Source organism: Pollachius pollachius (assembly GCF_949987615.1).
Source record: "Pollachius pollachius genome assembly, chromosome: 13".
NCBI lineage: Eukaryota > Metazoa > Chordata > Actinopteri > Gadiformes > Gadidae > Pollachius > Pollachius pollachius.
In genome coordinates this window covers 903,570-921,339 of record NC_136946.1, presented here as the reverse complement: position 1 = coordinate 921,339, position 17,770 = coordinate 903,570, and the positions used below count along the sequence as shown (strand labels likewise).

The 17,770-nt window shown below is 46.8% G+C and overlaps 1 protein-coding gene across 13 annotated transcripts in view; it reads right to left on the bottom strand.

Moving 5' to 3' along the window:
* LOC307084948 (uncharacterized protein) overlaps window positions 1-17,770 on the bottom strand; it is a 140,591-nt gene that overhangs the window by 46,010 nt on the left and 76,811 nt on the right. For 8 of the 13 annotated variants that reach the window (XM_079749488.1, XM_079749498.1, XM_079749493.1 and 5 more), the window contains 3 exons: window positions 11,610-11,783; window positions 10,294-10,467; window positions 9,316-9,489 (listed from right to left, as the gene is read on the bottom strand). In XM_079749488.1, the coding sequence (XP_079605614.1) occupies window positions 9,316-9,489; window positions 10,294-10,467; window positions 11,610-11,783 (522 nt within the window). Of the gene's footprint in view, window positions 1-5,969; window positions 7,856-9,092; window positions 9,140-9,315; window positions 9,490-10,293; window positions 10,468-11,609; window positions 11,784-12,262; window positions 12,437-13,315; window positions 13,490-13,858; window positions 15,687-17,770 lie in introns of those variants that run through there. The other 5 variants (XM_079749500.1, XM_079749490.1, XM_079749491.1 and 2 more) reach the window with 3 other exon arrangements.

Sequence of the window (17,770 nt, the reverse complement as noted above, 5' to 3'; positions counted from 1 at the left end):
TCCCTGTTTGTTGCTGTCTCAGTGTTTCATGTGCGGGGGCGTGGCCTGCACATTCCAGCGCAGTTCCCCGATCCCCCGATCCACTCCGGACGCAACCACCAGCACCAACCTTGATCAACCGTGGACTAATAAACTGTTCAACCGTTTCCGCTCTCGTCTGTGGTCATTTGTGCCGTGCATTTGGGTCCAGCCCGTCTTGAATTTGAAACGTTTACGATATCTCATGTCAATTTACAATATCTTTTTAATTATAATATTAATCCTGCGCGCCTCCTCTTTGCAATGGAATTTGTTTAAGATATAAAACCATTAACTTGAACATACACACTAAAACTGATATTTTCGTTTTTAAACAAATATTTGGAAACAAAAATTCATGTTTCCCGCAGTGTGCGTCTCTTTATTGAGCGGGTCTGCAGGAAGCAGGATCACACTCTGCACAACCAAGTCGGTAAAAAAGTCACGCTCACACACGACTCCGTAATCAACGCTTTCCAAGAATCCGTGGTGATGGCGACTTTCTCTGCTAAGGACAGGATCTCACGGAGGGAGGCTGCTGCTTCGCTGTACATTTTCTTCAGCCGCACAGTCATAGTTTGGCGACATGGCACTGTGTAATCCGCCACGAGAAATGCGTTCAGATCACGGAAGACTACGTCACGTCTCTGGCAAAGGCTGCCGTATATAAAATAGCATGCATATGCATCAGTTATATTCTCAATTAAATTGACAGAGCATTCCCTACAAAGTATTTAGGTTAACTATATAAGAGACTAGGTTTAGTTTGTGTCTGACAGAGGGCGTGCAATCACGATGGTGGCCCTCCATCCTGATGTCAGTCAGCCATCACGACGGAAGATGACACCGTCCATCGGCACAACCCTAGTAGGCAGTGATTGATTTCTCCAGTAATCCTTCCTAAACTACTAATTGCGTGGGGATTGAACCCCAGACGACCGGGTGCAAGTCCGACCCGCTACCCCTTCACCCCCCCCTCCTTGGCTGTCTGAATCTCTGCGGACCCATAGAGCAGAGTTGCGGGCAGCTGAGAGGAAATGGAAGAAATCAGACTGTCCTAATGATCTATCTCACTATCTCCTTCTTCTCTCAGGTTTCACCTCCACTGTATCAACAGCCAAATCTGCCTTCTACCGGACCAAAATTAACTCCTCCGCCTCAAACCCCAGGAAACTGTTTTCCTTGTTCTCTTCCCTCCTCAACCCTCCCTCCCCTCCTCCTCCTTCCTGCCTCACTGCTGATGACTTTGTTACCTACTTTACCCAGAAAGTAAAGGACATTAGCTCCTCTTTTATCACTGCCACCATCCTCCCTCCCCCGACCCCCACCTCTGTCTTTACCCAATTCATCCCTCTCACCTCAGACGAGGTCAACAGAATTATAACATCTAACCATGCCACCACATTGATACAGGTGTCCCTCAAGGCTCGGTACTGGGGCCTCTTCTGTTCTCCCTCTACACCAGATCTCTGGGCTCTGTAATTACATCCCACGGCTTTTCCTATCACTGCTATGCTGACGACACTCAGCTATTTCTCTCCTTTCCCTCATCTGACAAAGCCCTGATTGCAACACGCATATCTGAATGGCTGGCAGAAGTCAGCACCTGGACAACTGCCCATCACCTGAGGCTTAACCTCAACAAGACTGAGCTCCTCCTAATACCAGGGAAAGATTGCCCACACATGGACTTACTGGTCACTGTTGAGAACATCACTGTATCTCCTTCTCCAACTGCCAAAAACCTTGGTGTAGTGTTGGACAATCAGTTGTGCTGCACCGCAAACATCACTGCGGTGGCCCGGTCCTGCAGATTTGCACTTTACAACATCCGCAGGATCCGGCCCTTCCTCACAAGGGAAGCAGCTCAGCTTCTAGTCCAATCACTGGTCATCTCCCGCCTCGACTACTGCAACTCGCTCCTGGCTGGACTCCCTGCCTCTGCGATTAAACCCTTGCAGCGCATCCAGAATGCGGCAGCGCGCCTCGTGTTCAACCTACCAAAGTTCTCACATGTAACCCCCCTCTTCCGAGACCTCCACTGGCTCCCTGTAATTGCTCGCATCAGATTCAAGATGATGGTACTGGCATACAAGGCAGTCGATGGAACTGCCCCTGCCTACCTCCAAGCATTAGTAAAGCCACACACCCCAGCTGGATCCCTCCGCTCAACTACCTCAGCTGGACGTCTGGTACCGCCATCGCTAAGAGCAAGCAAAGGTCGATCAGCAAAGTCACAACTTTTCTCTGTTTTGGGACCTCAGTGGTGGAACGAGCTCCCTACCGATGTCAGGACCGCAGAGTCGCTCACCAGCTTCCGCAAAAGACTCAAAACTCACCTGTTCAGAGTTCATCTCGACTCTGCATAGAAACCAATGCACAGCCACCATTGAATGTTGTACGTCCTGGCACTTGTACATTGCACTTATTCAAGGTACTTAATTGTGTAGCATCTACAGTAGCTGCTATCGCTGCTTTACACGGGGAATGGGTTAGCCTAGCGATTGTAATACTTGCACTTGGCTCTATGAACGTCTTTACTGTACCGACAGCGATATATTGTTTCACTTCTTATGACAAATGTACTTATTGTAACAAATGCACTTATTGTAAGTCGCTTTGGATAAAAGCGTCTGCTAAATGCCCTAAATGTAAATGTGACTCTTGTCTTGAAGGTAAATCAAGAAAATAAAATCAGGTGTGTAGGAATAAATGTTGGACAGAGACCCTCCCCCATCCATCCCTCCATCATTGAAACACATGTCTACGGTCACGTGATGCTACACACACGACTAACACAACGTCAGTGTAGCTATTCCTCTAAAATCTGTTCTGGAGCTCAGGGTCACTCAGGGACTGATCTGAGCCTAGCCCTATTCATAGAACTCATTTACCCACAATCCTCCGTGTTCTACTGCAGTGAGCTACTCCTGAGAGCTGTGTGTTCACCCAGTAGCTTCAGCAGTATCGTAGCAGACCTGGCATTGGATGTGACGAGGTCAGGTGGAGGTGGTGAGACATGTGTTCCCCACCTCCATCCCCTCCAACACCAGTCTTACCCCCGTTGGTCCTGATGAGGGCGGGGTCCAGGGGGGTGGAGATGTCCTTGATGCCTTTCAGCTGGACCACACACTCGTACCTCCCCAGTCCTCCTGTGGGACGGCCGTGAGGTTGAGGTCCACGCTGACCTGGAAGGTCCCGTCGTGGTTGGGGAGGACCTCCCCGGGGTCCACCTGCTCCTGGAGCTCCTGGCCGTCTCTCCTCCAGAACACCACCACCCTGTCAGGGAAGAAGCCTGTAGCATGGCACACCACTGGGGAGGAGGGGCTCACAGAGACACCCGCGGACGCTCTGGAGAGAGAGAGAGAGAGAGGGGGGAGGGGGGAGAGAGACAGGTGTACAGTCTGTTCCTGTAGTGTATCAGTTCATCCACCAGACATGAGTCTGTCATAGCCAGCAGGTCATGTGACTCTACCTGTTCTCTGCAGAGTGCTCTTCCCATAGCTCAGGTCCTTCTTCGGCCAATCAACACAGTACTTCAACACAGTACTACAGTTTGGTGGTGACAGCCTGACGTACTGGAGCGACCCAGGTCAGGGTCTTCAGGTCCAACGCCATGAAGTCCTCTCCACCGTAACCATACTGTTCATTACCATCAGTAGCATCATGGGTCACACGAGGGTCTCCTGGATCTCCCCCACCCTCCGGGTCGTGACCCCCGTCCCGGGGAAGTACGAGTTGCTAGGCAACGGCGCCCTGGTGGGGCACCGGGTCCAGCGGTCCGAGGGCGGGAACTACACCTGCTGGGTGGGGGGAGGGCGTCGCCAAGGACGACCACAGCGCTGGAAGTGCTGCTGACTCCGCCCTCCGACGGACCCTCCGTCGTCACGTCTACCTACCGACTCCTGAGGGAGGGGTCCGCGATGGATCAGGGGCTTTAAGGGACTTTTAAGGTGCACCTTCCAGGGCAGACGTCCGGGTTCAGGGGGATTTAAGGGACACCTTCCAGGGAAGAAAATAAGGCAAAGAGAAGGGACTTTAAGGGAAGTTTAAGGTGCAGCCTCCAGGGAAGACGTATTACCTTGGAGGGATAAGTGGCTTTGACACGTTGGGGGTGGGGATAAGTGGGTTTAACGGGTTGGGGGTGGGTCGGGGGGAGCACACATATATACACACCGCATACACACACACACATGCACACACGCATGCACACACGGGCGCGTTGAAAGACAAGCGCAAGATCGATCCCGCATCCCGTAATGTCTTGTGAGATTGATATCCCCCCTCCCCCCTTCCTTCTGTTTTAACGGCGTCGCCGTCCACAAACTCTCCCAGGTAAGACGTTCTGTCTATAGACTGTAGAAATTGCGATAAAAGAAGTGAAGAGACAATTTCACACGTCGACAAGCAACGGCAGGTCGTTCATTTTGTCATAAATAAAAAACTGTTCAATTCAAACATTGCGCCGATCGTCATATCAACACACAAGTCACTTGATCTTAAAGAGACAGCGTCCCTATAACACAGAACGAAAACATGTCAATAACACAGTATGGTGAATTATGTCTATAGAGTCCACCACAAGACTACACTTTGTTCCTCCAATGTAATATTACATTTGAGCAACATAGTTATGTTGCTATTGTAATATATATATATACCAAATATATATATAGATTACATTTTTCTATCGAAGCTGAAGTCCCTGTACTGTGCTGTCGCCCCCTAGGGGCCTGGAGGACTTCCAGACGGTGTGGAACCACACAGGGGAGCGGCGCTGGGACATGGGACCCGTCCCCAGCTGTCTGGGGGCCTTCACCCTGAGGGTCCGGGCAGAGGCGGGGCCAGGGCGAAGTCCTCCACACCCCCGCTGAGAAGGGTGAGACCCCCCCCACCTGTGTTGAACTTAAATAGACACACACACACACACACGCTGAACACACATGCACACACACACACACACACCAAACACACACACACACACACACACAAGCCGAACACACACGCACACACACACACCGAACACACACACACACACACACACACACACACGCCGATCACACACACACACACGCCGAACACACACGGACAAACACACACACACACACACACACACCGAACACACCCACACACGGGAGACGGGGGGGGGGGGGAGTGAGAGGGAGACGGGGAGAGAGAAAGAGAGACAGAGTGTGTCCTTCCGTCTGTCTGTGGTTTCTTTTGACAAACGACACACAGACACTGAGAACCCCCCCAACCAAAACCCAGGGAGGAAAAACATTTGTGGTTTTATTTATAATTTATAATTAATATTAGGTCTGTCAAGCTATCAAAAAACAAAATCTAATTAATTACAGGCTCTGTGATTAATTAATCTAAATTCATGGCATAGTTACTTGGAACATTTTTCCAAGTAAGTATTTCAAAAAATGATTTAATTCAAGTAAATTATGGCAGATGAGTGTCTTTCATTAACATACGGTGGATATTAAGATCAAATGAATAACATTTCCATCTCACTCAGGATTCAATGCATCTCAGTCGAGTGTGGCTTGACGAGGCTGGCTGCTAGCGTCAGCTTCAGGGGCGGTGGCAGCTCGTACCTGCCAGCTTGCTACCAAACGTTTTGCGTTGAGGTGATATTTAAGGGTTGATGAACTCCGGTGATAGGAAAATTCCTTACTACAGAGATAGCAGATAAGGGTGTTCCTATCTACAGTTCCGTCTGGGAGTTTAAACTTGAACTTTCCGTGCACGGGGCTGAGCAGCGTCTTCTCGTCTGCCTCCATTTTGTTTCAACGCAAATGACGCACCGGGCACTCAAAGGGCACTATAGAAGCATGATTAATCTGCGTTAATTTGACAGCCCTAATTAATATATTATTTATCTTAAGGCTCTTATGGAAGCATTATTCACTAAAAAACGAGAAATCATCGGCTGAACACACGAGAACATTCAGTCGGATCCACCGAGTTGTTTATTGCAATTATGCTTCATTAACAAATACAACAGAAAAATAGTCCCTTTCATGTACAGAATAAATGCAAGGACTAAAACAACATGTTCAGCGGACGTTTGGTTCCCATCAGAACACAAAAAAATCAAGATTCGGTTTACAGTAATTTACAACATGCAACATTATCCCATAGACCTCTTGGTTATTATTAATAAAATATAAAATCTGCTTTAAATGAGGTTGTAAATCAGGATTATGTGACTTTCGGGGAAATTAGTCAATGGAGGCTGAGGGAGGAACATCCTACCTCAAGTAATTGTCAATAGGCGATAGGGGGTGCTAATCTCCCTTTATAGAAAAATAGTCTGTTACATGTACACAAAAAACACAAGGACTTACTCAAAGAGTCTGACAAAGGAAACAGAGAGTTGCTTTAGTGGTGGAGGGATGAGACACTGTTCAGACAGTGACCCGTGATGGACACCATTTCGAGGGAGAAGTTAATTGTTAATTTTCTAGATTTATAGCGTGAGAAGCTGACGTTCATGCGGCGTAAAATAAGTCTACGATATAAAGCCGCGTGTTCGTCACCTGACATCGACAAAGATGTTACAGTCTATGGTTAGTAAAACAATAGAAGCAGCAGACTTTACAAATCATCAACAGGTGTGGACACATCTTTAATAACTGAACATGTTCTGCGGCCGCTTGGTTCTCAACAGAACACGAAAAATCTAAAAAATCAAGATTTAGTCTTATGTAATTTACAACGTGCAACATTATCCCACAGACCTCTTGCTTATTATTAATAAAATATAAAATCTGCTTTAAATCAGGACTATGACAAAAATGATATCAGAGCCCTTGAGACCAAAACTGGTGAAGTCTGAAAATATACAAACATTTACCATCAATAGGTATTTTATATATATTTCAAATAATATACGCGGTTATCTAACCATGGGAGATCTTAAAAGTCTTTTCATGGTTTATCATGCTATACTTTCCAGAAGAGAGAGAGAGAGAGGGAGAGAGAGAGAGAGACAGAGAGAGAGAGAGAGAGAGAGAGAAAGAGAAAGAGAAAGAGAGAGACACACACACACACAGACACACAGTGAGAGAGAAAGAAAAGAGGGAGGGAGAGAGAGAGAGAGAGTCTCTCATCCTCTAACTAGAGTGTGTGTGTGTGTGTGTGTGTGTGTGTGTGTATGTATGTGTGTGCGTGTGCGTGTGTGTGTGTGTGTGTGTATGTGTTTGTGTGTGTGTATGTGTGTGTGTGTATGTGTGTTTGTGTGTGTCTGTACGGGCGCACATTTTTCTTTTCTACAACCGACACAGAGACGCTGAGGACCCCCGCCCACCCCCTACCCAGACCCCAGGGAGGAGGTCCTCCTGGGTGAAGGAGGAGCAGAAGGTGTGGATGTGTGTCAGTGTGTCTGAGGACCCTCCTCCACCTGGGGACACTCTGTAGAAGGACAGAGAGCCAGCAGGCCGGTCCAGATACACTCCTACTCTGGTGGAGCCAGCGGGGGGGGGAGGGAGGTCTGTTATTGTACCGTTGTACCAGGCAGAGTAACGATCATCATAACAATAAAGACTCCAGGACTTGTTGTTCCCTCCAAGCATGCTGTCACCACCCCATCCTCTCCTTGTGATTCCTCTGTATGTCACTCCTACCTCCACATGTCCTTCCCACTCTACCTCCCAGTAACAGCGGCCAGTCAGAGCCTCTCTACCCAACACCTGGAGCCAGGAGTCAAATCTCTCTGGGTGATCCGGATACGACTGGTCCTCTCCAACCAGCGTCACCTTCCTGTTGTCCTCAGACAGAGAGAGGAGTCTGTGGGCCGTGTTGGGGTCCAGGGTGAGTTCACAGGCATCTGAGGGAGAACCAGACATGATGAGCTGCTGAACCATTCTTCATCCTCATCATCATCATCATCACTAGTACTGTTCTCCTGCGCTCTTCTTCTTTTTATTCTCTTTCAGACTTTGTTGTTGATTGGAAATCCCGTGTGTGTGTGAGTGGCTGTCACAATCAAAACATTGAAATGAGGACAAATGTTTGAAGTGCATTTACCCCCTCAATATTTACTTCACATTAACATATCATACATCAAAATGTTCGGTATAATGAGCGTATTACACCCATGAAATATGTAAACGATATTTGTAATATCTTCCAAGATATTCCACTTTTGAATTTCCCAATACACATACATGGCACTCAACCTCCAAAGGGACACCTGTGTAAAGAACAGACTGAAGGAGCTGAGCTCACATACAGGCTGGAGATGGACTGATGAACCATAGAACTGGTTCATTTATTATAGACATGTACTCAGACATACACCTGCTCACCTACACATACATATACACATCACTGGGGGCACTTGGCTAGGATTCGTATCTTTATCATCATACATACAGACAGGCTGGAAATTAACTGTCAAAACTTGTATGTATGCTATGCATTTATGTATCCTATGTATTGTGTCATAATTCTAGCAGGCCACATATGTCCTTGCAAATTAAAGAGGCTTCTCTCTATTCTTAGGGAGGGATCCTGAGCCTAGGGAGGCGTCCAGCTCATACAGGAAGCCATTCATCATGTGTCAATTCTAGAGATACGGTCAAGATGTTGGAGAGACCCAGACGCTCAAGGCCACAAAAACAAGAGTAACTCCCGCACATAGCCGCAAGAGATCAGCATAGAGAACACATACGGGTATCCAGGAGGCGGGAGTTCAGCACCATGCTTAGCCAATCAGAGCACATAACTGAGTCCACGCCTGCCCAGTATTAAAGTCCCAACACATAGCCCAGGGGGCAGAACGCTCCAGGTAATGCATCCTTCAGATGCCCTACTAAGTGCATCTTCACGCGTGCCTATACAATTCCCCTCCTTTTGCTTCATAGAGACTAGTCCAAACCTTTACCAAATAAAATGAGATACAAGCGATCCTTACTCTGCAAACCATTTCCAAAAAGAACACATCAGTATGTATGTAGGTAGGTAGGTAGGTAGGTAGGTAGGTAGGTAGGTAGGTAGGTAGGTAGGTATATATGTATAAATGTATACATAAATATATATACATAAACTAAAGAGACACTTACACTTCTTTAGAGCTGTTTTCAGCCTCCACACTCCACCGTGCTCCACACTGGGGGGGAAACAAAGTGAGAGCAGCATGTTGAAACATTCACCTTCATCATCTGCCGTCTCATCACGTTCTACACAACATGAGTGACAGCTGCCTCTTCAAACCACTTCATCTAGCAGCGGCTTGAATCCTCGTAGGAGACTTTGTCCCTGAGTGGTGAGCTGTCCTCTCCATACCTGAGAGTGTCCAGTCTCCAGCGTGGATCCTCCAGTCCAGCAGAGAGCAGTGCAGCTCCAGAGTCTCCTGGGTGATTGTAGCTCAGGTCCAGCTCTCTCAGATGGGAGGGGTTGGAGCTCAGAGCTGAGGCCAGAGAAGCACAGCCTTCCTGTGTGACCAGGCAGCCAGACAAGCTACACACACACACGCACACACACACACACACACACACACACACACACACACACACACACACACACACACAAACTTTATTATATTTATTCTGGTTGAGAGCAGTTCATACTAAAGTAACCACATTTATAAAGTGTATTCATTCCATTTGGAGGACAAAGAGAACAGGAAGAGGAAGTGGGGAGATGACATCATCACAGACATCAGAACTTCCTTCACTTGGATGTGAAACAGGATCATAAACAAATGCTCCTTTCTCAATAGCTACAACTCAATGAGATATTGTTCGGTTAGAGTCAGGAGAAGTCTGCTGTGTTTGGTACGCTGAGACCGTTTCTTCACAGGTTCTAACATTGTGTAGAACTAGGGAGATTTTTGTCAGCAGGCAAAAGAGCAACAGAAATGCATCGGACATGAGCGGCACTACACCAAACTAATGTGAAGTTAATAAAGTCTATCTTTAATGTTCAATATGATTCACTTTACCACGGCCAGTGGTGTTCTATGGTGAGGTGTACATTGTATTCAGATCACAGCACGGCTAAAGCCTCATCCCCATGTCTACAATAATGACAGCTCCTCAGCTCACATTAGCTGACCAGAGTTACATAACATATAACAAACATAACATACTAGTAGTTAACAGGTCAACCCCTAACCCTCACATCTGCTGACCAAAGTTACATAACATATAACATACATAACATACTAGTAGTTAACAGGTCAACCCCTAACCCTCACATCAGCGGGCCAGACTTACATATTAAACAACCCCAAGACACAGCTTGAAGAGGCTGAAAACTGACCTGAGAGTTTCCAGTGTACAGTGTGGACTCCCCAGTCCAGCAGAGAGCAGCTTCACTCCTGAATCCTGCAGATCATTGGTACTCAGGTCCAGCTCTCTCAGACTAGAGGAGTTGGAGCTGAGAACTGAGGCCAGAGCTTCACAGCATCTCTCTGACAGATCACAGCCCTTCAGCCTTCACACAAAATAAAGAGGACAGGTTAGGAACTGTGATTAAAATAACTTACATCTTCAACTTATTACATAATGAAGAAATTGTGGTTATTCAAATTGGGTGTAAAATGTAAAACAATAAGATACTTGTTTTGCAGCGTTTGAAATGTCATTTTGTTTATTGATATTACTTTTTCTTGCAGTATTATGTATATTATGTATTGTGATGTTATCAGTTAATCTAAAGCAATGTTTTGTATATAATTAGAAGTTTTATTCCAATATTATGTATATTGCGCTAGAATAAACATCACAGCGTTCAGGAAAACACTTTGCGAGCACGAGAACTAAAGGTACGGCCACACTGAACGCGTTACGTGCGTAGGATTAGGCCTAAACTGCCGCTTCATCACTGTGTTTCACAAAAATGGTTCAACGGACCTAACACGCTTAAGAAGCTAGATGAGCCCGCCCAAAACTGATTGTCCCCCGCTACTTTTCTTTTGCTCCACAAACATGGCTGAGATCACCACCATCGCTGCAATGTATTTGTTGTGGGAGTTCGAGGAGAGTAGGAAACCCAAACGCCGTCGTGTTTGGGTGCATGACATCCTCCGTAGGCGCTCACAGCTGGGTGAGTTTCACCACCTCCTCCAAGAACTCCGCCTGGATGACGGCCGGTTCCAGCGGTATTTTCGGTTGCCTGGGGCCATGTTCGATGACCTGCTAGCCCGGGTCGGTGCCAAGATCTCCCGTCAGGACACCAACTACAGGCGCTCCATATCAGCTGCGGAGCGCCTGTCCTCCGTCTCTCTGCCAGTGACGTCGGGTCAAGCTCAACGCTGATTGGCTATCGCGGCTAAGTGTCACGCGTAGGAGCGAAACAGTTCAAACTATTGAACTCCGCACGTAGGTGCGTTGGGCGCGTAGGTGTGTTGGGTGCGTTATTTAGGTGCGTAAAACGCGTCTAACACGCTGCTTTAGCGCGTGTTATGCATCTACGCGCCTAAACCAATGGTTCCCTATGCAAAAATGCGGAGTTTCTACGCCTCTAACGTGCGTAACGCGTTCAGTGTGGCCGTACTTTAATGGAAGTAAATCTGTTAAATGTCTTCTGATATTGAACCTTGTGGTGTAACTGTTTGACCATTGGGTAAAACTGACCTGAGAGTTTCCAGTGTACAGTGTGGACTCCCCAGTCCAGCAGAGAGCAGCTTCACTCCTGAATCCTGCAGATCATTGGTACTCAGGTCCAGCTCTCTCAGACTAGAGGAGTTGGTGCTGAGAACTGAGGCCAGAGCTTCACAGCATCTCTCTGACAGATCACAGCCCTTCAGCCTTTACAGAAAATAAAGAGGACAGGTTAGGAACTGTGATAAAAATAACTTACATCTCCAACTTATTACATAATGAAGAAATTGTGGTTATTCAAAGTAGGTGTAAAATGCATAACAATAAGATAGTTGTTTTGCAGTGTTTGAAAAGTCTTTTTGTATATTATTACTTTTAGTTGCAATATTATGTATATTATGCATTGTATTCTAATACATGTTATCAGTTAATCTAAAGCGATATTTTGTATGTAATTAGAAGTTTTATTCCAATATTATGTATATTGTGTTGTGAGGAGAATAAACATCATAGCGACCAAGAAAACAATTTGCGAGCACGAGAACTAAGACATTATTTGTGCACTTGGGGGTGTCAGTTGCGTGCTGCTTCACTATACGTGCGCACTTTTATGGATGTAAATCTGTTAAATGTCTTCTGGTATTAAACCTTGTGGTGTTACTGTTTGACCATTGGGTAAAACTGACCAGAGAGTTTCCAGTGTACAGTGTGGACTCCCCAGTCCAGCAGAGAGCAGCTTCACTCCTGAATCCTTCAGATCATTGGTACTCAGGTCCAGCTCTCTCAGACTAGAGGAGTTGGAGCTGAGAACTGAGGCCAGAGCTTCACAGCATCTCTCTGACAGATCACAGCCCTTCAGCCTTCACGCAAAATAAAGAGAACAGGTTAGGAACTGTGATTAAAATAACTTAAATCTTCAACTTATTACATAATGAAGAAATTGTGGTTATTCAAATTGGGTGTAAAATGTAAAACAATAAGATACTTGTTTTGCAGCGTTTGAAATGTCATTTTGTTTATTGATATTGCTTTTTGTGCAGTATTATGTATATTATGTATTGTGATGTTATCAGTTAATCTAAAGCAATGTTTTGTATATAATTAGAAGTTTTATTCCAATATTATGTATATTGCGTTAGAATAAAAATCACACCGTTCAGGAAAACACTTTGCTAGCACGAGAACTAAAGGTACGGCCACACTGAACGCGTTACGTGCGTAGGATTAGGCCTAACCTGCTGCTTCATCATTGTGTTTCACAAAATGGTTCAACACGCCTAACACGCTTAAGAAGCTAGATGAGCCCGCCCAAAACTGATTGTCCCCCGCTACTTTTCTTTTGCTCCACAAACATGGCTGAGATCACCACCATCGCTGCGCTGTATTTGTTGTGGGAGTTCGAGGAGAGTAGGAAACCCAAACGCCATTGTGTTTGGGTGCATGACATCCTCCGTAGGCGCTCACAGCTGGGTGAGTTTCACCACCTCCTCCAGGAACTCCGCCTGGATGACGGCCGGTTCCAGCGGTATTTTCGGTTGGTTCCCTTTGCAAGATGCAGATTTTCTACGCCTCTAACGCGCGTCACGCGTTCAGTGTGGCCGTACCTTTTGTGGGGGCTTGGGGGTGTCAGTTGCGTGCTGCTTCCCTTTATGTGCGCACTTTTATGGATGTAAATCTGTTAAATGTCTTCTGATATTGAACCTTGTGGTCTAACTGTTTGACCATTGGGTAAAACTGACCTGAGAGTTTCCAGTGTACAGTGTGGACTCTCCAGTCCAGCAGAGAGCAGCTTCACTCCTGAATCCTTCAGATCATTGGTACTCAGGTCCAGCTCTCTCAGACTAGAGGAGTTGGAGCTGAGAACTGAGGCCAGAGCTTCACAGCATCTCTCTGACAGATCACAGCCCTTCAGCCTTCACGCAAAATAAAGAGAACAGGTTAGGAACTGTGATCAAAATAACATACATCTTTAAGTTATTCAATAATGAAGGAATGTTATTAGTTTACCAAAAAACACTAAATAATTTGATGAAAACTCCCTCTATATTTTATTGTTCTGAATATTCTCTTATGTGTACTGTAATACATTACACGTTAAAAGGACACCTACAGAGATGTTTTGTATATTATTATTACTAGTATGTTCATTCTGTTATGAGTAGAATAGTAATACATGTTGATATGAACCTACAGAGATCTTTTTCATAATATTTTAACCTTATATTCCAGTTGTATTCATATTGTGCAGTGTGTATTGTAATACATGTTATTAGTGAACCTACAGAGATGTTTTGGAGGCTTTGACCACTGGCAGCAGCCTGAGAAGACCATCTTCTGAAGCAGAGTATTTTTTCAGGTCAAACCCTTCCAGCTCCTCTTCTGATGTCAGTAGGATGAAGACCAGAGCTGACCACTGAGCAGGGGAGAGAGATTTTCCGGAGAGACTTCCTGATGTCAGGTACTGTTGGATCTCCTTCACTAGAGAACAGTCGTTCAGCTCATTCAGACAGTGGAACAGATTGATGCTTCTCTCTGGAGATAGATCTCCTTTTATCTTCTCCTTGATGTAAGACACTGTTTCCTTATTGGTCTGTGAGCTACTTCCTGTCAGTCGCAGCAGACCTGTTTTAATCTGAGTGGTCACTGATCTTTTTTTCTGTCCCAGCAGACTTCGTAGGACATTCTGATTGGTCTCCAGAGAGAGGCCCAGGAGGAAGCGGAGGAACAAGTCCAGGTGTCCATTCTCACTCTGTAAGGCCTTGTCCACAGCACTCTGGTAGAGGAGGAGTTCATCTTTCCTGGAGGTTGGTGGTTCTTCTGAGAGCAGATTGACACCATTATGGATGAAGGACCAAAAGACATAAAGGGCAGCCAGAAACTCCTGGATGCTCAGATGGACAAAGCAGAACACCTTGTCCTGGTACAGCCCACACTCCTTTTTAAAGATCTGGGTGATCATTCCTGAGTATACTGAGGCTTCTTCAAAGTATTCTTTACACTCTACCAGGTCTGCCTCGTAGAAGATCAGGTTCCCTTTCTCCAGCTGGTTAAAAGCCAGTTTTCCCAGAGAAAAAATGATCCCCCTGCTCTGTGAAGTCCAGTGTGGATCTGTTTCAGATAAATAACGATACTTCCTGTCCCCCTGTATGGACTGAACCCTCAGGAAGTGGCTGTACATCTGAGTCACGGTCTTGGGCGTCTCTTCGATCTGGGAGTTTTTGAAGATGTCCTCCAGAACTGAAGCAGTGACCCAACAGAAGACTGGGATGTGACACATGATGTGGAGGCTTCGTGATTTCTTGACGTGGGAGATGATTGCGCTGGCCAGTGTCTCATCTTTGAATTTCCTCCTGAAGTACTCCTCCTTCTGTTGGTCGGTGAACCCTCTGACCTCTGTCACCATGTCAACACACTCAGCAGGGATCTGATTGGCTGCCGCAGGGCGTGTGGTTATCCAAATGCGAGCGGAGGGAAGCAGGTCGCCCCTGATGAGGTTTGTCAGCAGCACGTCCACCGAGGTGGACTTTGTGACATCATTCCATATCTTGTTGTTCTGGAAGTTCAGAGGATGTCGACACTCATCTAGACCATCCAAGATGAAGACAACTTGGAACCGGTCGAATCTGCAGATTCCTGCTTCTTTGGTCTCAATGAAGAAGTGATGAAGAAGTTCCACCAAGCTAAACTCTTTCCCTTTCAGTAAATTCAGCTCTCTGAAAGTGAGGAGAAATGTGAAGTGTATGTCCTGGTTGGTTTTGCCTTCAGCCCAGTCCAGAATGAACTTGTGTGTTAAGATGGTTTTACCAACACCGGCCACTCCAGTTGTCATTATTGTCCTGATTGGTTTATCTTTTCCAGGTAAGGGTTTAAACATGTCTTCACATTTGATTGGTGTTTCTTCCTTGGCTGGTTTCCTGGAAGCGGTTTCAATCAGTCTGACCTCATGTTCCTTGTTGACCTCTCCACTGCCTCTCTCTGTGATGAAGATCTCTGTGTAGAAGTCATTCAGAGGTGTTGAATCACCTGCTTGAGCGATTCCCTCAGACACACAACAGAACTTCTTCAACAAATGAGACTTGATTTTATGTTGGCACTCGACAGCAGCAAGTCCTAAATGAGAAAAAAACAGTAAACATCAGTTAGTGGATGGTGGTATCAGTGGGAACATGTCAATATTTCCTGTTGAATATTTCAATTTCATGATATTTAGTGGCTTCATAACTTGGTCAGAAAAGCTGGTTGTGACAAAGACTGGATGTTGCAGATTCAAATTGTTAAGGACTTTTCGGTTTTTCCACAGCAATATGATTGGACTAATGATAATAATAATGATAGTAAAATGGTGTAAAATGAAATGCTAATATAACAAGATAGTGATACATCTCTTCCACAGAGTTATTCTGCTGTTGATCTGCAGCTTACGTTTAATATTATTAATAATAATAATAATAATAATAATTACATTGAATAACATTTCATTTCAAGGCACCTTTCATGACACCCAAGGTCGCCTTACAACTCATAAAACAATCTAGGGTCAAAAACAGCAAGAGGAGAGCTGCATCGCCAACAGCATGATCAAAACAAGACATAAGACCCAGGTAGGAGGGGGTAAGAACAGTGAGGAGACCCAGGTAGGAGGGGGTAAGAACAGTGAGGAGACCCAGGTAGGAGGGGGTAAGAACAGTGAGGAGACCCAGGTAGGAGGGGGTAAGAACAGTGAGGAGACCCAGGTAGGAGGGGGTAAGAACAGTGAGGAGACCCAGGTAGGAGGGGGTAAGAACAGTGAGGAGACCCAGGTAGGAGGGGGTAAGAACAGTGAGGAGACCCAGGTAGGAGGGGGTAAGAACAGCAGTGAGGAGACTCAGGTAGGAGGGGGTAAGAACAGTGAGGAGACCCAGGTAGGAGGGGGTAAGAACAGTGAGGAGACCCAGGTAGGAGGGGGTAAGAACAGTGAGGAGACCCAGGTAGGAGGGGGTAAGAACAGTGAGGAGACCCAGGTAGGAGGGGACAAGAACAGTGAGGAGACCCAGGTAGGAGGGGGTAAGAACAGTGAGGAGACCCAGGTAGGAGGGGGTAAGAACAGTGAGGAGACCCAGGTAGGAGGGGGTAAGAACAGTGAGGAGACCCAGGTAGGAGGGGACAAGAACAGTGAGGAGACCCAGGTAGGAGGGGGTAAGAACAGTGAGGAGACCCAGGTAGGAGGGGGTAAGAACAGTGAGGAGACCCAGGTAGGAGGGGGTAAGAACAGTGAGGAGACCCAGGTAGGAGGGGGTAAGAACAGTGAGGAGACCCAGATAGGAGGGGGTAAGAACAGTGAGGAGACCCAGGTAGGAGGGGGTAAGAACAGTGAGGAGACCCAGGTAGGAGGGGGTAAGAACAGTGAGGAGACCCAGGTAGGAGGGGGTAAGAACAGTGAGGAGACCCAGATAGGAGGGGGTAAGAACAGTGAGGAGACCCAGATAGGAGGGGGTAAGAACAGTGAAGAGACCCAGGTAGGAGGGGGTAAGAACAGTGAGGAGACCCAGATAGGAGGGGGTAAGAACAGTGAGGAGACCCAGGTAGGAGGGGGTAAGAACAGTGAGGAGACCCAGGTAGGAGGGGGTAAGAACAGTGAAGAGACCCAGGTAGGAGGGGGTAAGAACAGTGAGGAGACCCAGGTAGGAGGGGGTAAGAACAGTGAGGAGACCCAGGTAGGAGGGGGTAAGAACAGTGAGGAGACCCAGGTAGGAGGGGGTAAGAACAGTGAGGAAACCCAGGTAGGAGGGGGTAAGAACAGCAGTGAGGAGACCCAGGTAGGAGGGGGTAAGAACAGCAGCACAACGGGGATACGAGGCGAACCCACGGTAGGGGGTCATTACAGCGAGCAGGCCAGTGGGACAACATGTGTTTGAGGAGGGATTTCAATGTTGTCAGGGGTCTCTTTTAGTTCAGCTCAGAGCCCTAGCACCCACGGTGCTGAGAGGCCTAGCACCCACGGTGCTGAGAGCCCTAGCACCCACGGTGCTGAGGCGGGAGGTCGGGACGGTGAAGACCAGCTGAGGATGACGAAGGGAGCGGCAGGGCCTGTCCTCCTGGAGGAGGTCGGGGAGATAAGTGGGGGCCACGTTGTGGAGGGCTTTGTCGGTGAGCAGAAGGGTTTTAAGGTCAATCCGGTGTTGGACACTGAGCCAGTGTAGTTGGACGAGAATGGG